The sequence below is a fragment of the Canis lupus genome, chromosome 37, assembly GCF_003254725.2.
Source record: "Canis lupus dingo isolate Sandy chromosome 37, ASM325472v2, whole genome shotgun sequence".
Taxonomy (NCBI): Eukaryota; Metazoa; Chordata; class Mammalia; order Carnivora; family Canidae; genus Canis; species Canis lupus.
The window spans coordinates 30,018,131-30,040,991 of NC_064279.1; the positions used below are offsets into that span (position 1 = coordinate 30,018,131).

The 22,861-nt window shown below is 53.3% G+C and overlaps 1 protein-coding gene across 6 annotated transcripts in view; it reads right to left on the bottom strand.

Annotated features, from left to right (window-relative positions):
- Positions 1–22,861, bottom strand: part of WDFY1 (WD repeat and FYVE domain containing 1) — a 114,904-nt gene that overhangs the window by 51,022 nt on the left and 41,021 nt on the right. Inside the window, exon 1 of one of the 6 annotated variants that reach the window (XM_035710834.2) lies at positions 682–840. The exons of 4 other annotated variants lie outside the window; for them this stretch is intronic. In XM_035710834.2, the coding sequence (XP_035566727.1) occupies positions 682–684 (3 nt within the window). In that variant the 5' untranslated portion in view covers positions 685–840. Of the gene's footprint in view, positions 1–681; positions 841–19,755; positions 22,714–22,861 lie in introns of those variants that run through there. One more of the 6 variants, XM_025442070.3, reaches the window with a different exon arrangement.

Here is a 22,861-nt window from a genome sequence, read left to right on the forward strand (position 1 = left end):
CCCGACCCCGGCCCCGACCCCGGCCCCGACCCCGACCCCGACTCCAACCCCGACCCCGGCCCCGACCCCGGCCCCGACCCCGGCCCCGACCCGGACCCCAACTCCAACCCCGACCCCGGCCCCGACGCCGGCCCCGACGCCGGCCCCGACCCCGACCCCGACCCCGGCCCCGACCCCGACCCCGACCCCAACCCCGACCCCGGCCCCGACGCCGGCCCCGACCCCGACCCCGACCCCAACCCCGACGCCGGCCCCGACGCCGGCCCCGACGCCGGCCCCGACCCCGACCCCGGCCCCGGCCCCGACCCCGACCCCGACGCCAACCCCGACGCCGGCCCCGACGCCGGCCCCGACCCCGGCCCCGGCCCCGACCCCGACGCCGGCCCCGACCCCGACCCCGGCCCCGGCCCCGACCCCGACCCCGACGCCAACCCCGACGCCGGCCCCGACGCCGGCCCCGACCCCGGCCCCGGCCCCGACCCCGACGCCGGCCCCGACCCCGACCCCGGCCCCGGCCCCGACCCCGACGCCGGCCCCGACCCCGACCCCGGCCCCGACCCCGCGCCCGCGGACCGCGGAATGAACGGAGGAGCGCGCCCACCCGGGGGCGGCGAGCGTGCGTCCCGTGGGGCGGCGGCTCCCGCGGCCGCAGCAGGTGCCCCCCCCCCCCCCGGCACTCACCATGGTGGCCGGGCCTCCGCCCCAGACGAGCGCCGGCGGCCGGGGAGGCGCGGGGGCCCGGGGCGCAGGCGAGCGCGGGAGCCCGGCCGACAGGTGAGCGGCCCGCAGACCCGGGCAGCTTCCCACAATGCCCTCGAACTGAAAGTTGGCGACTCCTCCCCGCGCTCCCCCTCCCTCCCCTCCCCTCCCTCCCTCCCCTCCGCTTCCTCCACCCCCGCCCCCCCCCCCCCCCGCCTCCTCCGCAGCTCCCGGCGGCGCCCCGCAGGCGGCAGCAGGTGCACTTGCACCTGCCGGGCCTCTGCACCGCGGCACCCGGCAGCCCGAGCCGAGCCCGAGCCCGAGCCCCGAGGGGCTGGATTCTGCCCCGGAGCGAGTCGTCCCTTTATCTGAGAATCGTGTGTCTGCGCGGGCACCTGGGGAAAGTGGCGGAGGCGGGGGGCGGGGGGGGGGGCCTAAACCGCCAGGGGAGCGGATGGAGAGCGGAACCAGAAGCGACGCAGGCCGCGATTTCTTTCTTCCTTTCTTCCTTTCTTTCCTCTCGACCCTGCAACCCAAGGACAGACGGTTTCTAGGGCCTGGTCTTAAGATGCCTCTCCTAAGACTTCGTGGCTTCCAGGCTCCAGTCACTTCATTTTTCTTGAGCCTCCAGTTTTGACCTGTGGCGGTGGAAGTCTCCAGAACCCCCACCCCCACCCCCACCCCCACCCCCACCCCCACCCCCACCCCGGGGCTGTAGGCAGAGTCTTGAGTGTATACATCCGATCTTTGGGGAGAGACCTTTGGTTTCCCCGAGTACCTAGAGATCCCTGCCTGCGGGAGGGTGTAAAGGCTTCACCTGGGTGGTCCCTGGAAGCCAAAACGGGTGGAAGCGCTTCCTAGGACGCGCTGTGTAAGTTCCGCGGGGTGGGGGCCGAATGAGGCGAGCTCCACCCACCCAGGCCCGCATGCCCCGCACTCCGTGCCCCTCCCACAGAAGGAGATGGGGGTCCGGTTGGGCACAAACAGGCTGTCTTTCTCCGGAAGCACGCAGTTTCTTGTGGGACAGCAAATAATAAACAGGTAAATAAATAATAATGATTTGAAATAATAATTATCAAGTAAGATGAGCATTAAGTAGGTGAGAAGATTATAAGGAAGGTGAGCGCAGGTGGCAGGGATGGGCTGAGGGGAAGCCACCTTGAGGTTGGTGGCAGCAAAGGCTGCCCCTGAGGCAGTGACGCAGACCTGGAGGTGAGAAGCCAGTGCTCAGAAGGAAGAGAGTGGCATTTCCCGAAGAACCTAGACTGAGCCTCTGTGTCAGGACTTGCATGATAGGACGTCAGAGAGCTGGCCAGAGCCAGAAGGCAGAGGGTGTTCTCCGCAGCAGGGCACCGTGCACACTCAGAGCCCCCACGACGGCCTCAAAGTTCTCCCAAAGCTCCCCCCCAGGTTGCTGCACACCTCCTGCTGGCTCCCGCCCCGGGGGTTGGTTCATCTTCCGGAGAGTTCTGGAAGAGGGTGCTTAATAGTTACACCCCAGCCAGTGGGGTGTTTGTCTCTTGACAGATGATCCACAATGTACCATGAATTTAGGAGACCTGCTTTCTAAACTTGTCATTGTCACCCAGGGTGCGTTTGCTCCCTATCTCTGGCCTTTGACTTTACCCAGTGCAACTCTAACCTCTGTGTGTCTTTTTCTTTCTCGCTCCAGGCTCCAGTGAGGGACCCAGCCCTGCCCCACCTGCCCTGCCGAGCCTGTGACAAGCCCCCAGGGCCCTCTCTGCTTTAAGGGTTTTATTGCTCAAGGAAAGAGCTGGGATGCTCAAGTTGTTCTTGAAAACTCAAGACATCTCAGTGCTGGAGATGGTTATGGAAAAGAAAAAGCGGGAGGAAGTTCCCTTATAGTGTGACCCATGCTGGGGAACGTTTGATTCAAAAACGAGGGGAGTTTAACTTAGAAACTATTAATATCCGGGGTACCTGGGGGAGCCCAGGGCATGACCCTGGGGTCCCAGGATCGAGTCCCACATTGGCCTCCCCGCAGGGAGCCTGCTTCTCCCTCTGCCCGGGTCTCTGCCTCTCTCTGTGTCTCTCTGATGAATAAATAAATAGGATCTTTAAAAAAAAAAAAAAAGAAAATCTGTTTTCTTGTCAAAACAGGATATGTTGATTCCAAGTGGAAGCACCTTACCCAATATATTTTAAAGAATATTTTCAGAAAAATTTTCAGTTAAGGATAATACAGGTTCATTGGAGATGAGGAAAACCAAGAAAAGTGTTGCTTTAAAATCCCATTCTTGATCCTACCCTCAAGAAATAACCACTGCTCTATGTGGTGTAGTTCCTCTCAGATTTGCAGTTCCGTGGAGACAGAGGAGGAGAGGGACGTGGTTTTTTAAAACGAAAACTGGAGTCCTGTCATGTGACTCTCTTACCGTCTGCTGTGGGCTCTGTTTGGTTTTTAGAACATAGTTAATTGAGCACGTGCTCTGTGCCCAGAGCTGTGCTGGCGGCGCACGAGGACAGCGAGCGGAGGAGACAGGGTCCCTCTCAGGGTGAGGGCAGGGTGTTACGGGAACGACAAACCCCAAGCAAATAATGGCATTCAACAGTTACAGGCCCCCAAACATCACGGATGCCACGGAAGGGAGGGATCAAGTGCTCAGCAAACGTGAAGTAAGAAACTCCCCGTGAGACATACAGTGTTTGCCTCTTGAGGACCCATTTCCCCTGCTTCCTGCACTCCTAGTTTAGGTTTGGGACCCACCCCACCCACGAACTCTTTGTCTGAGGGGTGGCCCTGGCCTAGTCTCAGCCGATCAGAGCATCGCCCATCCACAGTGACCACGACTGGTTCTGAAGCAGGCGAGTGCCCCGAGTCCGTAACCCGAGCCCACAGGACTGAATTCCGGGTCACTCTTGGAGAAGTAGGTCCCCTCTCCCCACTGGGGCTGAAGGAGAATGAGGCAGCAGGAACAGCTGCAGCCATCTCAGTCCCAGGAGGCCTCAGCTTCTCTATGGAGCCAACGCCAAGCAAATGGGGTCTAGAGGTGGAGACGCAATCAGCTCTGGTGACTTGGTCTGTCTTGAACTGAGCCTGAAACTTACCTCGGGGTTGGCAGGCGTCTGAACTAGTTTGCACGGTCACAGCTCGGGGACATGAAGGTGACTGGGGATGTGAAGGTTCTCCTGAGGCCGGGAGGTAGAAGAAGGTGAGACCGCGGTTGGCCTGGCCCGGGAGGGAGCTGAGGAGCACAACCGAAGTGGGGGGAAGAGCCCGGGCCTGGTCAAGGGCTGGAGAATGTGGGAGCCCGAGAGCCTGAGTGTGGGGCCGGGCAGGTCACGGCCCCGGAGGGCACTTCACGGGGTCAGACTATGCGGCCAAGAGATGAGAAACCATTCAAGGCTTACAGGCTGGGAGTGCCCGGGTCCTGCTGAAAAGGTCACCCGTACCCCGCGTGAGCAGACTCCGGAAGAGCCGTGGAGGCGGACGGGAGAGGACGCAGGGGACTGCAGGGGCCCGGTGACATTGTGACTGCGACCAGGATGCTTACCATGGGCTTTTTTACTTCATGTTATTTTGTGGGAATTTCTCAATATCGGTTTCTAATGTGAAAATGATACTTAGAGGCCATACGGATGGAAGCCCGTTCTTGGGCCTATTCTGTGTCCTTGTAACCGAGACGTGAAATTCCTGGAAATCTAAGTCCTGACGACTAAGAACTGAGATTGTTTCTGGGTTTTATTTTATATTTATCACGATGGAAATCCTGTGCATAAAATTTTGGCCCACACTACTGATTACACGAGGATGAATCTGTAAAATTCAAATTATTGGTGGGGCGGCTGGGGGGCTCAAGTGGTTAAGCGGCTGCCTTCGGCTCAGGTCTGAGGGTCCTGGGATCCAGCAGCATATACAGTTCCTGGGTCAGAGAGGAGGCTGCTTCTCCCTTTGCCCCTCCCCCTGCTCATTCTCTCTCTCTCTCTCAAGAAAATAAATAAAATCTTTTTTAAAAATTGAAATTACTGACTGAAGGAGTAAACCATGTCCAGGCCTCTCTCTCTCTATACGTACATCCATCAAGAAAGGCTGTAGCAATTTACACGGAGACAGTTCCCAGCAATAATACACAAGCCCATGTACCTCTGGAATTAAGAATATATTTCACTGCCCTCTGGGTGGCTCAGTAGTTGAGCATCTGCCTTCAGCTCAGGGCGTGACCCCAGGGTCCCGGGATCGAGTCCTGCATCAGGCTCCTCACAGGGAGCCTGCTTCTCTCTCTGCCTGTGTGTCTATGTCTCTTTCTGGGTCTCTCAAGAAAAAAATACATAAAAATCTTAAAAAATAAAAATAAAAAGAAATTCATGCCCACAGATTTAAATAGGCCCAGGGCAGGCTCACCAGCCACCTGCCCTCTCCTGGAGGACTACTTTCCACGTCCCTTCCTGTCTCCCCTTCAGCGCCGGGGGCCTCCCCCTCAGCCTCTGTTGTGCTGAGAAAATGGAAGCAATCAGAGCGGAGCTTCCTCATCCTTCGAACCGGGTTGGCTTCCCGCCTTCCCCCACCTGGGCTACAGCTCATCCCTCCCGGCCTCCCGGGGTGCCCACTGCCCCTCACCCCTCCTCCCGTCCCAGGGGCACTCCGTGGCCCTGCAGGGATACCCTGCATCTTGCAGAAAGAAGCCAAGACATCTGCTGGCACCCCTTTCCCCCCTTCCCTTGTGTCTGCCCCCGTGTCTCTAAGTCACACTCGCCGTTACTCTGTCTTCCTTTCCGCGCAGCCCACATTCCTTTGAACTGACTACCTGGGTTTGGGCCTGGCCAAGCTGCTCCCATCCAGATCCCAGTGAGGTCCCAGTGCCCACGTGGTGGGGCAGCTCTGATCACGGGCTCCATCCGCTGGCAGTCCTGGACCCCAACCACTCCTGACCCCTGGGAGCCTGGCTAGTCCGCCTCCGGGACAGCACTTTCTGGGCTCTGCTACCTCACTAGCCCTGTCCTTTTCCCCTTTGCTGAATCCCCCTCACCTTACAGCCCTCTACCCCTCGGCCTACCCAGTGGCTCAGCGTGTGCAGCCCTCTTGTCTTCACACTCACTCCCCAGTTTAGCTGAGATGCGGGGCACATTAGGACAGTGGGTGTTTTAAAGTGGCAAACGGACCAGTTTTTAAAGGGCACTGGTGCCAGTCAGTGAATGTACACCTTACTTTTAAACAATGAAGAGCTAATGGTTTTCTCAGGCAGGGTGAGAGCACGGTGCGGGGAGTCCAGGAGTGCAGGGGAAGGGGCTAGTGTGTGCTGGAGCACAGCGGTGCTTGAAGGACACTAACCTGGGGACATGTCCAGCTGCAGGCATAGGGCACGATGTCTGAAGGAACTGTTCTAACAGCTCCGTGCTCCATTGGGTAGGATTTTTCGATGTACTTTTAGAGATTTGAGAAAAATGAGCGATCCTGGCCAAGAAATTCAGAGTGTAGGTGGAACTTAATTCACAGACACGCATGCGTGCGCGTGTGCACGTGCAGACACACAGATGCACAACGTGCAGGCTCCTGCACAAGGACACCGTTCCTTTGTGGGTTTTATCACTTCCTGAAATAAGTCACCAGGGAAGGCAACGCATGCGCTGTCAGACTGTTTCCATCTACGTCAACAGACTCCCAGCGTGGTTTTCATGCAGTGGGGATTCATGGGAAGCTGCCGTGGGACCGGGACACAACCTTGAGAAGGGGGAAAGCCAGCAAGTGAGCTGCTACAGATACACCTCACCCCCACCTGTTCTTCTGGGCAGATACCTTGAGTAGATCCCTGCCTCTTCAGGTAGGTTCTGGAATGCCAGCCAAGTCCTTTTGGTCCATCCTTAACCCGATTGTGTCTATTATCTCTAGAGACCACAAACTGGCTTTAAAAGCATCACTACATGCGTTGTACCAAGAGCGATCTGGCCTGTCACCTCCTCTGGGCCTGTTGAAGGATTCTTGCATGTACGTCAAACCCTCGAGAATGTGAATTGATTCCAGAAGGAGACAGATAACCCTGCAGAGACCTGCATCCCTGCCTTAGAGTTTTTAATCACCCATCCAGACGACGTATATGCCAATGAACACTATTCCACTGTTGTTCCATCACACGGCAGATGCCGTATTTTCTTTAGAAAAGACAAAGGTGCAAAGTATGCCATTTTCTGTGTGATTATGGAAAGCACTTCCTGATGGCTCCTGCCTTCAGAACCATAAATCTTTGTGACTAAGTAAGACTTACTGATACCCAGCAACACGTTTCAGGAAATGTGCAAGGCCTTTCTTTCCGATCGATCGTAATGGCAATCTGGTTAAAGGCTAACTAAACTAAAGATAAGTGGGGAGGGGAAGAGCAGCTCCTGGGTTTCTCATTTGATTCGCCAAATATGAGATACCTCAGCAAAGCAGGCCGATGGTTATCACCACAAAGTGGAATGCAGACACGCTCTGATGTGGGCCGGCGGCTGCAGTCACCATGAACAACGCAGGAGGAGGTACCTGGGGCATTAAGTGTCTGACTGGACCTCAGCTCCGGTCTTGATCTCAGGGTCATGAGGTCAAGCCCCACACTGGGATCCATGCTGGGCATGGAGCCTACTTTAAATAAATACATAAACAAAATAAAAATAAAAATGCAGAATATGGTGGCGTCGTGGGTAAGACCAAGTACCTTTGAAGCAACCAAAATGTCTCATACGTGAGGATTAGCCTTTGATTTGATCCGTCTGCATTCCTCGGCTCACCTTCCCCACTCTGGGTCCCTGTTGAAATGGGTTGGCACCGTTCCAGATTGCTGCATTCCACTTGTGTCTGGTTTCTGCTACCATTTCCTTACGACTCATATCCACCCTGCTTTGGAATTCTGGAGACTCAGACAACAGCCACACCCCAGGCTCCTGAGCATATACAGTGTTGGTGCTGATGAACTGCCCAAGACACAGATGTCACATTGAGGGGCCCCGTCTAGAGCTGGGTAGGAGACACCTTCCCGTTTGAGAGGCTTCTGGTTCGGTCTGCAGCTTGATGCCACATTGGTATATACGTTGCCAACCTCTTAAGGAATGTGCTGGAATCCCTGGTTGATGCTTAAATTCCAGCATCAAACAGAGAAGTGCTGGCCCAGGGCTCCCAATGAACAGCAGTCTTTGCTTTCTGTAGGTTTTACTTGTGAAGCCCCCGTGCAGCCCCGTGACCATGGGTAGCTGAGCATGACAAGCACAGGGTCCCTGGATAAACGTGTGTGTCAGGCAAGGAACCAAACCTCTCAGCTGGTGATTCAAGATCTGGAAGAGGGACCAGGAAGGGTGATGGAGAACAGAATCACCTAGCTGTGCCCTGGGAAGTGTGGCCACAGACCTGTCTCGGTGCTGGGGTTGCCTTAGATGACGAGAGGGGCCTGCAGCCAGAAGCCCTGAGTGCCGGGCCGGTTTCTCCTCCAATAGGTCATGTGACTTTGGGCAAGATGCTTAACCTCCTTGTGACTCAGTATTCTCATCTGTAAAATGGAGATGATCATTCTTATGCCTCCTAAAGACACTGCCAGGATTTAAAAGTCAGTACTTGGGGCCCCTGGGTGGCTCACTTGTCAAGTGTCTGCCTTCGGCTCAGGGTGTGACCCCAGGGTCCTGGGATCGAGTCCCGCATCAGGCTTCTCCCTCTGCCTGTGTCTCTGCTTCTCTCTCTGTCTCTCATGAATAAATAAATACAATCTTAAAAAAAAAAAGTAGTTTTCTTCTTCTGTCGAGAGAGATCAAGAACGTTGACTTCTATTTCTGTCCGTACGACACCACACCGCCATAAACCTGTGTTTCCACGTGGCTCTTCCCGGTGTGGGTCAGAGTTCTAAAGCCAGTGCTCCCAGGCGACACACTAGCCGTTAACCTTACCTCCGAGGCGACCACTCCAGCCTCTGATGCTGCATCCTGAGAGCGGAGTGAGCACACAATCGCCAGCTGTGCATCCGACGGTGGAGGTTTCCCGCAGGCTCCTTCCCCCCTTTGTCGTCGTTGTAAAGCACATTCTTCTCCTCCCCTACCTCTCGTTTCCTCTCTGGTCACACATTTTGGAAAGAGATGCTCCAGCTGTTCTGGGTAAGTCACTAGCTCCCTTGCACAGACGAGGAAACCGAGGTTCAGAATGGTTCGGCTTGTGGAAGGTGCGCAGCTGGGATTCAGATGGGCCTCCCTGCCTGCACAGCCCGCTGCCCTTCCAGTACGGTTACCTTTCAGCCCCCAGCATGTTTTAGACTCTGACCTTTCCTTTATCTCGTCCTCTTTGCTCCCAGCTCTCCGGGGCATTTCTCCGGCCAAACCTTGCAGCATTTGTAAGATTCTGAAGAGGGTTCCCTCTCCCCTGCACAGCAGTGCCCACACCCTCCTGCAGTCACCACCCTCCACGCGGGGTGGCTTCCCCCTAATGAGGAGGGGGACATCACACACCTGCGAGGAAAGCCCCGCGGAGACCGTGGAGGCCCCCAGAGCTCTCGACCCCTCTCCCTAGGCCCGTGGCCCTCACGCTTCCCCGTGCGGGGCCTGCTTCCCCCTCTGCCTGCGTCTCTGCCTCTCTGAGTGTCTCTCATGAATAAATACATAAAATCTAAAAAAATGAAAAAAAAAAAAAAAAGGGAAAGTCTGAACGTTAGCTCAGAGCTGGATTTCCGGGAAAGTGAAGCTCTGGAGCAGTGAGTAACCGTGAGGGGTGGAGTAAGCCCTTCAGGAGGAGCAGAAACCCGGGCTGGCCGGAGGCCGGACGGGGCGGTGGAGACCCCCTGTGTCCATCCCGAGCAACAGCTCCCGCGCGAACCTTCCCTTCTTGGGAGGAAAATTGACCCACTGAAGTGGGAAAACGCTTAATGCGCCCGGGGCCGTTCCTCGGGCCTCATCCATCCTTCACCAGAGGCCACCTGCCAACCACAACTTGGTCAACGAGAAGCGAGCTTAAAGGCGGTGGAGCTGGGACGGGGGCTGCGGAGCCCTGGTGTCAAAACAGAAGGTTTGGGCCCAGCACCGCCCAGGCCCTTTCCAGCTCTCTGGTCCAGGGGCCGCGATGAGGGCTGGGGACCCGGTCCTCGCCTCGCCCGTTGCCTTGCCCTTGGCTGGCGTGGCCAAGTCCCTGGGCCGCACCACGTTCCGAGGTCACAGCCCAGGCGTGGGGTCGATTCCGCGCCCTCTACTCTTGTCAGGACTGTGGACTCGCTCCTTTCCACATTCCCACCCACCTCCCGGGCCTGGAGGAGTCGCGGCCGCCTGTGCAGGGCTGCGGCCTCCCGGCCTGCGCTCGGGCTCGCCTTCCACGGCCGCCTCTGCCCGCAGGAGACCCGCGCGAGTCCCGGGGACCAGTCAGGCAGCGGACAAGGAAGGTTCCGGCCCAGCCACGGCCGCGGGCCTTGTCACAGCGCCAGCGGCCAGGGCTGCCTGACCGACCCCCGGGGGGCAGCGACGCTCGGAGCCCTGCATAGTCCTTGAAACTGTGCTGTTCCCGCCTAGCTTGACGGAGGAGCAAAGCTCGGATCTACTGGGCGTCGAGCAGGGGGCGGGCCGCGGTCAAAACCCTGCGTGAGGGGGCGCCCGGGGCCCGCGGGGGTGGGGGGTGCAGTGCCTGCTGCTGCTTTCTGCGCAGGTTGTGACCTCAGGGTCCTGAGCCCCAGCCCCGCAGTGCGCCCTCCCAGCAGGGACTCGGGTGCCCTCTCTCTCCTTCTGCCGCCCCCCCTGCACCCTCTCATGCACTCTTTTTCTCTCTGTCTCGCAAATAAATAAATGTATCTTTAAAAAAATACACCGTCTATGTATTAACTCATGTAATATTCGCTATGACAGTGTCTAGACGTATTTACTGTCACTCCTTACAGGTCAAGACATCTGAACCCAGAGGTCACAGAACAGGTCTGCGGCCACCAGCTACCCGGGGGGTTCCGGCCTAGGGGCCGCCGCCGCAGCGCCAACACACGCCGAAGGAACCGAGGTCCAACGAAGGTTTAAAGCCAAACGGAATCACCTGAAGATCCCAGGAAGAAAGGTTCCCAGGGCCAGAGCCCCTAGCACCTGCCCTGTCTTTCTAGACCTTAGGAGGTCTCGGCCAGCAGCTCCAGCCGGGACCCTTGCAGGGATTCTCCCCGTGACTTCGGAGCACTCGCCCCCCTGGGAGACTGCGGCCCACCCACAGCCCCAGGGCTGCTCATTCAAGCCCTCTGTGTTCCTTCTTAAACTGGCAACAGGCCCCCAAGGGGCTGGGCCAGAGAACACCTGCACGGCACTGCCAGCTATCAGCCTTTCTAAAAGGCTGTGAACCAGGGGACGCCGGGCTGGCTCCGGGGTTGAGTGTCTGCCTTCAGCCCAGGGCATGATCCCAGGGTCCTGGGGTCCTGGGATCGAGTCCTGCATCAGGCTCCTCGCAGGGAGCCTGCTTCTCCTTCTGCCTGTGTCTCTGCTTCTCTCTCTGAATAATCATGAATAATTAACCACTAATTAATAAATAAAATCTTTTTTTAAAAAAAAAAAGCTGTGAACCAGGAACTCCAAATGGGATCAAGCCACACATCCCAAGTCTACCCCAAAGTGAGCTTTGCCTCGAGGGGGGCACATGCCACACAGCGTTCTCCTCTTCTCCATCAACCTCTCCAAAGCAGGTTCAATCCCTGCTTCATCTCTGTCGCTTATAATTGAAGGGGGGAGAAGAAAGGTACTGATATTTATTATCTACTACGGATACTAGGTCACCTACTTTAAATGCCTTAATCTTTTTTTTTTTTTTTTAAAGAGAGAATCTTAAGCACCCTCTGTGCCCAGCACAAAGCCTGAAGCAGGGCTCCATCTCACAACCCTGAGGTCATGACCTGAGCCGAAATCAAGAGTCAGACTGACGCTTAACAGACTGAGCCTTAAGTGCCTTCATCTTTATATTCATGATATAATTGTACTTATTTGCCAAGTAAGGAAAGCAACAGGCGCCCAGAATGTTTGCAATAGCTTGCAAGTGTTAGCTTGGCAGGTGAGCAGCTGCTTTGGAATTCAAACCCAGATAAGTCCAGGGCCAAAGTCTGTGCTCTTTCTGCCCCAGGTGTCCTGAAGGTGGGCCTGAGCACTTCCTGCTGGCCTCCCGTGTGGGTCTGTAATCACTGTGTGGGAAAGGAGTGAGAGGGTGCATTTTATTTTATTTTATTTATTTTATTTTATTTTAATTTAATTTTATTTTATTTTATTTATTTTTATTTTATTTTATTTTATTTTATTTTATTTTATTTTATTTTATTTTATTTTATTTTTTTGAGGGTGCATTTTAGAAGCAGAAAACCTGGAATTTGAGGACCGTTTCTACAGAGCATGCTTAAAAGGATTAAATCAAATAACCCAGGTGAAGAATTTGGCACCAAGGTTGGAAAAGAACAGGCAGGCGGTGCAGGTGAGCGATCCTGCTCCCCCAGGGCCAGAAGGGGGAGCGTGGGGAAGATACTCAAAGGAACAGTTAAATAAACAGATGAACCCATATCTAGATCCTCTTCCAAACGGTTCTTCAACGCTCTACGTTTTTATTTGGTTTTGTTGAAATAACCAATTGACTCTAAGAAATAACCCACTTTTCCCTAAATTTCATCAGAGATACCTAGAAAAACATAACGAGGCATATGTTTTCGTTGAATTGGCTCTAACAAAGCCCCTGATGCCAGAAGAAAGGCAAGGGCTGTGAGCCTCCCACGAGGTGCACACACTTCCTTTTATGTTCCTTTCAGTATTTGCTGCTCAGATCCTGAGCGCAAACACCGACACCAAGTCTCCAATGGTTTTCTGTGTTCTGAGATGTACGGGCCCCTCCGGATCCTGCTGTGACTCGGTTCTGAGACTCAGGTCACAGACATAAACAACTCCAGCGCTTAGGCACCTAAGTAGAAGCTTCCCCGGCATCCATTAGGAGGCAGGTCAATAAAGAGGTGATCAAAGGGCGATTGAAATGATGATAGGAACCCAGAAACATCCTTGCAACTGGAGAGAACTTTCCTAAATTGCGTTTTTCAGCACAACTAGGTGCTTATTTGTGTCCTATCCTTAGTTAATGCATTTTAACACGAAAAACATTAGATTTGTTTTTAAAGCTACTTTTGTCTACTTACTGCTTTTGGAAATCAGAAAATAAATACATGAAGACTCCTTCTTACACCCTCCCCAATACGTTACTAAAGTTTTAAATGGTTCAAATCCACTCACGTGTAATTTGCTTAATGTTTGGGGGTAATTTTTTAAGCTTCTCTAAGACATTTGTACAGTGCCATGTGAAAACATACACTTCACCTTCCCAGACACCAGCCACAATTTGACTCAGCTGCATGATGAGGACTTTGGTAATTTTTATCAGAATTAAATATGAAGATTTGAGATAACACACTGTACACTTCGTTTTCATTTATGCACTTTCACAAATTGTGGCTGAAATGTGGCAGAAAAAGTCTTCAAATAATTCGCGATCATTGTGCCACTGATATCCAGGTTTTATGAAAAGTATAGTTTCTCGGGACAAAGAGGGGAACACAAAATAGTAAGAGCACTCAGCACTCAAGCAATTAAGGAATTCAGTCAAGAAGCAGGATATAATTTCAAAAGACAAAAAACAAACACAAAACAAAACCCAATAACCTTTGTTTGTAGGATTATCGGTTCAAAAATCCCATAGTAGGCAGATGTCTATTTACCACAGCAACAAAAATAGAAAAAAAAATCACTTGGGAATAAATTTAACATGAAATGTTGGAAACCTCATTTGAGAAAAAAAAAAAATTTCCTGAAAGACACAAGATGTAGATTTAAATAAAAGTGCACACATTCTCGGTTTTGCATAGGATTACTCAACAGTATAAAAGCATCAGTTCTAGTAAAAATACCAAGACATTGTTTAGGGAGCAGGGCAAGTAGGAGTAAAGATTATATGGAAAGATAAACGCAGGAACAGTCTGGAAACATTTAAAAAGAAGCGCTTCAGGGCAACCCAGGGGGCTCGGCGGCTTAGCGCCGCCTCCAGCCCAGGGCGTGATCCTGGAGACCCGGGATCGAGTCCCACTGTCGGGCTCCCTGCATGGAGCCTGCTGCTCCCTCTGCCTGGGTCTCTGCCTCTCCGTCTCTCTGTGTGTCTTTCATGAAAAAATAAAATCTTTAAAAAAACAGAAATTAAAAAAAAAAAAAGAAGCACTTCAGCATGGGACCAGGCCTGCTCGACGCGGCCACGTACACGAAGTCACAGAAGCTCTAGAAAGAGCCCCGGCGCCCTGGCAAGTCCACGACCAAGCTGGCACCTCCAGGAGGGACGGGGCAAGGACGGGCTTTTCCAATAGATGATGAGGGGACAGTGATTCACCATCTGGAAAAAGATAAAATTCGATCCGCATCTCACAGCACAGAGGAGATGAACCACCAGGTGAGTCAGGGATCTGAGGGACGTACTTTGGGGATGTTGGTGAGGTGCGGAGGCCGCTGAGGCCACGGAGGCCATGGAGGCCGCGGCAAGAGTTGGCCCGACGTCTCGGGGGCAGGCAGGGGATTTTCTGACGGTGGGAGGCGGGGGGCGCTGATGACACACCTGGGGGGCGGGGAGGCGAGGCCAAGGGAGGTGTCGGAGGTGTCCGAAGTGACTGCCGCGTGCCCCAGGAGACCCAGGCCCCGGAGGCCGGGCTGCCGTCCAGCCAGGGTGGGGTCTCCCTCGGGCAAGGCGCCCCGCGTTGGCCCGGGGCGGGCTGGGGACTGGGCAGTCGGGGCGGCGGTGGGGCCTCGAGGAGAAGGCTCCCACCCGGAGAATCACGGAGACGTTGGTAAAGGGCGGGACACTCCGGGCTGGGAGCTGGTTAGCTGCCCCTTGGCTTTCCCTTCCCCCAGCTTCAGGCAGCGGGGTGCGGGTGCGGGGTGCGGGGTGCGGGGGTCCCCGCTAGTGCCCTGCCTCAGCTAGCCCGCTGCTCCCTCACCATGAACGTGGGGGGAAGAAGAGGAAGGGAGGGCCGCCTGGGGCTGGCGGTGGAGCAAGGCCTCGGCCCAGGGCGTGACCTCAGGTCCCGGGATCGAGTTCCGCAGCGGGTCCCTGCATGGAGCCTGCTTCTCCCTCGGCCTGTGTCTCTGCCTCTCTCTGTGCCTCAGGAATAAATAACTAAAATCTTAAGAAGAGGAAAGGCCAAGTCCTTGCCAAGGCCGTCAGGCCCTGCACACGCAGCCCCCACCGAGCTCTCCCCTGTGCTGGAGCTCCAGCCTCCCACGCTCTGCAGCAGCCGCTCTGGCTCCTTGCTTTGCCTCAGACACAGGAGGCTCACTCCTGTCTTGCAGCATTTTGGCTAGAGCTATGGTCTCTGCCCGGCATCTCTTTTCTTGATTTTCACTCAGCTAAATTTCTCACCTCTTTCAAATTCTTTGAATGTGCATCGTCCTGATGACTCCAGGATGAAGTCAAACTGCCCCTTGCCCATGTGCTTTCTGTGCGTGCAGTAACCTGCTTTTTCTTTCCTCCACAGCACTCATCACCTTCCAGCATACTGTGGAATTTATCGTTTTTAAAAAGATTTTATTTATTTATTTATTCGTGAGAGGCAAAGAGAGAGGCAGAGACACAGGCAGAGGAAGAAGCAGAGTCCCTGTGGGGAGCCCAATGCGGGACTCGATCCCGGGACCCCAGGGTCACACCCTGAGCCCAAGGCAGGCGCTCAACCGCTGAGCCACCCAGGCGTCCCAGAATTTATCTTTTTATCAGGCTTATGGCTTATCGTCCGGCTTCCTCTGCAAGAACGTGGATTCCACAGGAGGGGAGATTTCTGTTTTGCGCTGATGTTCTTGAAGAATCTAAACTAGTATCTATATGTGATAGATATTCAATACACGCATCCTATACAGTGTAGTTATGTCATCAATGCTCGGGAATGGAAAATTCTGTTAATTCCAAGCTTTCCACGCCCTAATCATGTTGCACCGCTTGTGTTTACATAAGGAGCAAAAACATGGAAAAATCTGAATACCTTTCAATGTGGCCAATATAAGAATCTAATATGCTTAGTCCAGGCTGGGTCAGTTCAAACCAAATTCAACGTGGCCAGAGACAATTTGGAGAGGAGGCAGGGGTCGGCAGTGGTGGATAGAACCACGGAGGAAGTCGGAAGAAAATCATGAGAACCATGACTCCTTGGCTACAGGCTCTTCACGCACACTTGTGGGAGAGGAACCTGCTCGTGAAGCTCACCGGTAGGACACTGCCTTGTGTCCACATCACTTCTGTGTCTCTTGTCTCAGGAATAGACACACAAGGTCCGCCCTTTGGATACCAGGTGGGAACGGAGTCCAGTGGCCCACTGGCAGGTGGCTGTCGCGTGTGGCCAATCACCCTGCAGCTTAGCAGCTGATAGCAGCTTTTTTATTTTGTTCAAAATTTGGAGGGTCAGAAATTCGGGAAGGGCTCACGTGGGCAGCCTGGCGTCTCACCGGGGCCCCGGGGTCTGGATCAGACCTGTGGAACCGGTGCCTGAGTCCCGGAGGCCCAGGGCATTTCCTCACGTCACTCCTGTGCGCGGCCTCCGAGGCCTCCCTATGCCCTCCTCCAGCCGCTCCTTTCAGCCCCTGGGAGCGGGACAGTGGCCTACAGGTGGGATGGGACGGGCAGGGCTGGTGGCGGAGGGACAGCCACCCACACCGCACACTTGCGCTCGTCCACACGAGCTCTTTTGAGTTGACGCACATAGGACCCAAACTGCACAGACGAGCATCATTTATTAAGCGCCTACTATGTGCCTGACACGGAGCTCAGTGATCGTGTCAACAACTTCCTTGTCCCGAGAGCAGTTAGAACGGGGAGAGCGACAACTGTGAGGGCGGACGGGAGTACGCAGGGAGAACACGGACCCGGGGGGTGGGGGGCGGGCCGCGTTGGAGCGTGGGCCTCTAGTGAGCGGGATGAGCTGAGGGTTTTGTGCACAGGTGTGCTGGGAACAGGACCCGAGGGGCAGGGGCAGAGCAGGGATGGTTAGGAGGCTAATGGAATCTGGGACGCAGGGTCAGGTCGTGGTCCCGGGGTCCTGGAATCGAGTCCCACGTCAGGCTCCCTGCTCAGCAGGGGCCTGCTTCTCCCTCCCCGTTGGCCCCTCTCCCCTGCTCATGCTCTCTAATAAATAAAATCTTAAAAAAAAAAAAAAAAGGAGGCTAATGGAATCATCCAGAATGACACTGACCTGGACCATGGTAAGGGCAGCTCGGTGGTGCCAAGGGGCCATGTTGGGGGACATTCGGACGGTGGAGCCCACAGGCTTGTACTAGGTTTGTCTGCAAGCCTGCGTGTGTTTTCAGCACACGTGCTCCTGGGACCCATTGGACAGACCAGCGAAGGCTCCACGTGCTGCCGCACGGTACGGGCCGTCACTGCCTGCCGCGGCTCCACGGGAGCTCCGGCTGTGGGAAACGTGCCACAGCGCTCCTGCTGTAAAGAAACGTCCACTACCCTGTCTTTCTCATAGAACGTCACACTCAGGACTTAAAAAAAGGAGCATGGGCTTCGAGGTCAGACAGACTGGGCTGGAACCTTCAGTCTCCCGTGTGGGTTTGACCCAGGAAGTAGTTTTAGGCCTGTTCTACCCTGCAGGTGACCACACTGACGGTGGTCCTGGAACCCACTTCTCCGCTTTCCTGAGAAACCGTAGGTGCTGACAGGTAATGGGCTTCCCGAGGGAGAGTTTGCTGCACAGTTCAAGGAGAGACACCTAAGAGAGAGAGATCTAAGAGATCTAAGAGATCTAAGAGAGAGACCTAAGAGAGAGATCTAAGAGAGAGACCTAAGCCAGAGACTCAGGAGCTGAAGGGGGAAGAGAAGGAAGCCTGGGACTCACACACGTGAACCACTCACCTAAGAACATTTCCTCTTACAAATGAACACTAAGCTAGGTGAAATCTCAAAAGGGAAGGCGAGAACAAGAACTTGCTCATGTGTTTCCACTTTCCAAGTGAAAAGGGGTCGCCTGACCGTCCGGCAACCTCGGCAATGAGCACATCAGGCTGTCACGATGGCATCAGTCATCCAGTCGGCCTTTCTCCCTCTGGGTCCTCGGCTGCTCAGGAGCCTTCCGGTGCTGACCTGGGTTCTACCTAGACTGTCCTAAAGACACGTGGTCTGGGGACGCCTGGGTGCTGCAGCCGGTTAAGCGGCCGGCTCGGTTTCAGTTCAGGCCGTGATCTCAGGCTGGTGCAATCAAGCCCCACATCAGGCTCTATGCTCAGTGCAGATTCTGCTTGAGACTCTCTCCCTCTTCTTCTGCTCCTTCTGCTTGTGCCCTCTCTCTCTAAAATAAATAAATCTTAAAAAAAATCAGATATGTGGTCAGGTTGGGAGATACAATTCTCATTTAAAATAATAAACTGGAATTCCATATGTTAAGGCATTAAGATATGTCCTTTTATTCCCTGTTCAAAGTAAGAAAATTCAAGTGTTTGCAACGGTGTGAAGGTATCAGCAGTAAGAATAAAAAACTTAAAATATGCATATTCTTTTTTTAATTATTTATTTATTCATGAGAGACAGAGAGAGAGGCAGAGTCGCAGGCAGAGGGAGAAGCAGGTTCCCTGCAGGGAGCCCAATGCAGGACTCGATCCCAGGACTCCGGGGTCACACCCAGAGCCAAAGGCAGATGCTCAACCGCTGAGCCACCCAGGTGCCCAAAACATGCATATTCTTTGACCTAGTAATTCCTAGTAATGTTAAGATTTATCCTGTGAAAATAATTGGAAGAGTGGGCAAAGGGACGCCTGGGTGGCTCAGTGGTTGAGCGTCTGCCTTCAGTCCAGGGCATGATCCTGGAGTCTGGGGATCGAGTCCCACATTGGGCTCCCTGCATAGAGCCTGCTTCTCCCTCTGCCTATGTCTCTGCCTCTCTCTCTGTGTCTTTCATAAATAAATAAAATATTAAAAAAAAAGAGTGGGCAAAGGCATGCTGAGTTTTGTATTCTTAGTCTTTTAATTAAAATTATTAATTTAATAATTAATAAATTAAATATTAAATCACCTGGTGCAGGCTGGGTGCTGCCGCAGTGCACACACACATGCTCACCCTACCTCAGGGGACTGAAACTACAAAGCCTTACTGATTCCCCAGGCAGGGTAGTCGGGCTCTGGGGCATCTTCTGTGTCTGGGGCTGTGGGAATCCCACGGGGGCTAAGCCCCTCACCTGCCAGTGACGGCTTCCCCTGCACTTCTTTGGCCAAAGCCAGTCTTGCGGCCTCACTGACCCTCAGGGCCCCCAGGGCAGGTCCCACAGCACAGAGTCGCATCCCTAAGCTCCTGTGGAGCTCTGTTCTTTGATGTGGGCCAACAACCCATAATACATCAGGTGGGGGCAGGGGGAGTACAGCCCCTTAAAACTGTATCCACAGGCGTTTGTTACAGATGCGCGCACACATTTAACAAAAACACTGCGAAGACCTCAGCCCGAGTTGAACAGTGTTTTCTCTGTGTGGTGGGACAGAGGGCCTAAGACTAATCTTAATACTTTTTGGTATTATCTTTTTATTTTCGCTTTCTTTTTATTCTTTATTATATGTTATTTTATTACATATTATTTATTAAATAAAGCGAGATTGCTTTGCGGAAACACAGTAAACTGCCATGCTGGTTTCTAAGAAATCAACTTCTTATCAGCTGAGCAGAGGAATCAGTTCTCCTGGGTCTGAACCACCCTGTGTTTATCCACAGAACTGAGCGTCTGATGTGGAGAACGCGGCACAGACGCCCAAGTCTCCGTGGGACTCAGGGAGCCTAGGCGTCCAGAGCCATCGGGCTTCGAGGCTTCACCAACCTCCAAGGAGGTAATAATACTTGACCCCTAACCCTGACAGGAAACACTCATTACATGCTAGCGCGTGAAAGCAGGTGGTATTGGAGAAGGCAAGTGCTTTCGAGTCAGACCGACGGACAGACGGGATTGTCTCGGTTTTCTCATCTGTAAGACAGAGACAATGATGCTCTGCAGAGGAGCTGCCAGGACTGAGGAGTATCATGCAGACAGAGCCCCGGGCACAGCTGGTGGCTCTATTACTGCCTTATGTCCTATCAAACGTAACAGAAGCTGAATTAAGCAACAGAGTAACAAGCAAGGAACATTTTATTGTGTATGTATATTCTCAAAAAAAACCCACAAAAACTGAACCCACAAACAGGAGCAAAGAACAAAGTTTTCTAACTCTCTGGGATACACAGGGCACCGCATCTTATAGAAACAGAGCTAGTACAAGACAAAATGTACTAATCAACACCGCCCTTTGCTTCCCCCCGTCAAAAAGGCTATAGAGTAAAACACTTTAAATTGTATCCTAATATAAATTTGTTGCACAATTAATCGATTTACTCAAAGAGTTACTGTACAGTAAACTGCAGAAAATAAGAGTAGGTGTTCAATGACCTGCTCATAATTAACAATTAAGCAATAGACACTTGAATAAATATAGCATGTATTACTTATTTGTTAGACCTCACATTTATAATGAGCAGATGGTTATCATTAATAGTAACTGGTTCCTTACATTTTAGAAGATATCAGATCCAGTAACAGAAGTAGGAAGTAAATGAACGAAACCTCTCATTTTAGAAAATATTGCCTCGGGTCTGAGTCACTATGGAATTTATTATATAAGCAGGTAGGCCAGTTTCAACCAAGTGCCACATTCTAGAGCCCTATTTTTTGTTCATATCCTGCAGGCAGCAGGCCAGAAATAGGACGTGGTGAATAGAGGTGTACAGTACACTGAATAACCTGTGGCCAGCTAATGCCATGGGGATGTTTTTGCCATTTGCACTAAAAAAAAAAAAAAAAAAAAAAAAAAGGCAATTTTAGAACATGTCTCCAATGAAAGATTGCATTTCCTTATTGCATCTGTACTAGATCTAAAGCCCAAGAATCTTCTCTAACATTCTGTACTTCTTAACCCCTAGCTATAGAAATCCACGTTGAGTATTCAGGAATGGAAAAACCATGAACTGTTAGTTGAAGAGCTATTTTAAAGGACCCGTTTAAGAGTAATGCAGACAAAATAAGGCAGGACCTAGAAGTCTAGCTGGGTTTTCCTTATGTGTCTGGTCAGCAGAATTCAGAAAATAATTTTTGCCCACCTCTATAAAAAATATTACCCCATTTGCTCCCTGGTGTGTAGTAGAGACAAGACTGTGTGTGTTTTTAAAAAGCAAAGTGCAAACAGGCTCTGGTAGAGAGAAAAGTCAATGAAAACATACTTGCCTTTTCTGGATACCCTTCTCCATTCTTCCTTCCCTGTGCCTTTCCCTTTTGATTTATATTAGCTTAACCCCTAATATTAGGAGGCGCTCTCACGACCTTATGTTCCCTACAGAATACTGGGTCCTTCATTTAGAATTTTTTAAAATAAAAGAAAGTAGAAAGCTACGGCATGATATTGTGCTCAGTCTACCACAGATTATAAAACCACATTTTCCAGGAGTTAAAGGCAAACAAAACCACAGTTCAGTACTCATCAACAAGGCAAGAAACAGATCCTGTCCTATTTTCCCTTCAGGACGTTGGTGAAATCCCAGGAGAGCACCTGTGTACGTGCCGGACCATTAGCTGAACAGGAGCTGCCCTGGAAGGTCCCCTTCCTCCCATCTCCTTCCAGCCTGTCTTAGCATCAGTCGTTTTGCAAGGATTTTACAGACCAGTCTTTTTTTAAAGGAACCACCCTCCTCAGGTGGTAGAACACAAAGGTTACACGGAGCGACAAAACCCTTCCGTCTTATTTCTGAAAACAAGTCCATTTTTAATGCAGATCATTCTAGAATATGAGCTGCCTGACCTCCTTTCCTTATTGTTTGTGTCACTTGGTCAGGAGCACATCTCCGTTTAATTACCGGTCTTAAACACGATTGTCCGTCTCAGTCGTTAAAAACCAGATTTAGTCCCTTCCTGCTACCGCACGGAGCCACCACGCCGCCTTCATACGACCTCGGCACAGTGACGCAGTAGTGAGTTTTTCTCAATTTCCACTAGGAAGACTCACAAAAATGTTGCTATCTACTTTAAAATTTGTCATTAAGACAAGTAGGCCTCTCTCCACTCACCTGCATAGCCCTAAAGTAATAGGTACGGGGACTGCCGTTAAACAGAGAAATAAATATTGGAATATTAAAGGACAGGCTCCCCGTCCCCCACCGCTTCCCCATCCTGGTACCTTCCCCACTTGGTACCAAGTGGCCCAAAACTCTAAAAATGCCATTTGCTACGGGAGCAGTTTACAAGGTAGCAAGGACCGTGCGGGCCCGGTCAGGGATTAGCGCTCCAGGTGACTCACTCCCGTCCGTGACACGGTCGTGATAGTCCTTACAACGAGAAGTCAGCAGAGTTTGGAAAGCTTTGGAGTCGTTCTGTTTTGTTCTTCTGAGGCGCGTGGTCACCGAGGCCACCCCCGCAGGGGCCCGCCTGCCGCCCGCTCGCCGCACCGAGCAGCAGAGGACTCAGGCGGCGGCTGCGGCTCCCACCTCAACAGCACCAGGAACACGTCGTCGTCGGAGCACGTGCGGGGAAGGGGCCGGCGAGGGGCCGCCGGGCGCGGGGCGGGGAGGGTCCCACGTCCAGGGGCGCGAGGCCTCCCGCAGCGCGGCCCAGGGGAAGGCGCCGGCCCCGAACTGCTCCAGGGAAGTCGGAAGCACGACGCCCTCGGGAACGGTTCTTTCCTCACAAAGTCGCATGGGCCAAACGGCTCCCTCAGCCCGCGGGAGCTCGCTGCGGGCGGCGCGTCTCAGCCCGGTCACTCCTCGCCTCAGGGAACCGCTACGGATGAGCTTTCGTCCCATGCTCGTCCCCACGGGTAGTTCCACAAATGCCCCCGACACACCTTACGTTTTTTGGGTTTTTTTAAATGTCGTCGTGTTCTGTTCTGTTTCAGCGGCCACCGTCCATCCAGGTGCCGAGCGGGGAGCCCGGGAAGGGCTGCGCGGGCAGGTGCGCGGGCAGGGGAGACCTCGGCCGGCTCCCGGGTCAGCGAGGGGCGAAGCCGGCCGCCAGACTGCAGCCCACCACGGGCGTCATGTCCCATATCTGCAGAGGAAGGACGGGCCGCAGAGGGCAGCGCTCACCGCGGGGTCCCAAGGCAGAGCTCACCCCGAAAACAAACGGAGCTAAACCTGAACAGGGGCCCGAGGGCTCACTCGGTCACTCGGTCACTACAGACCCTCCTCAAGACCGA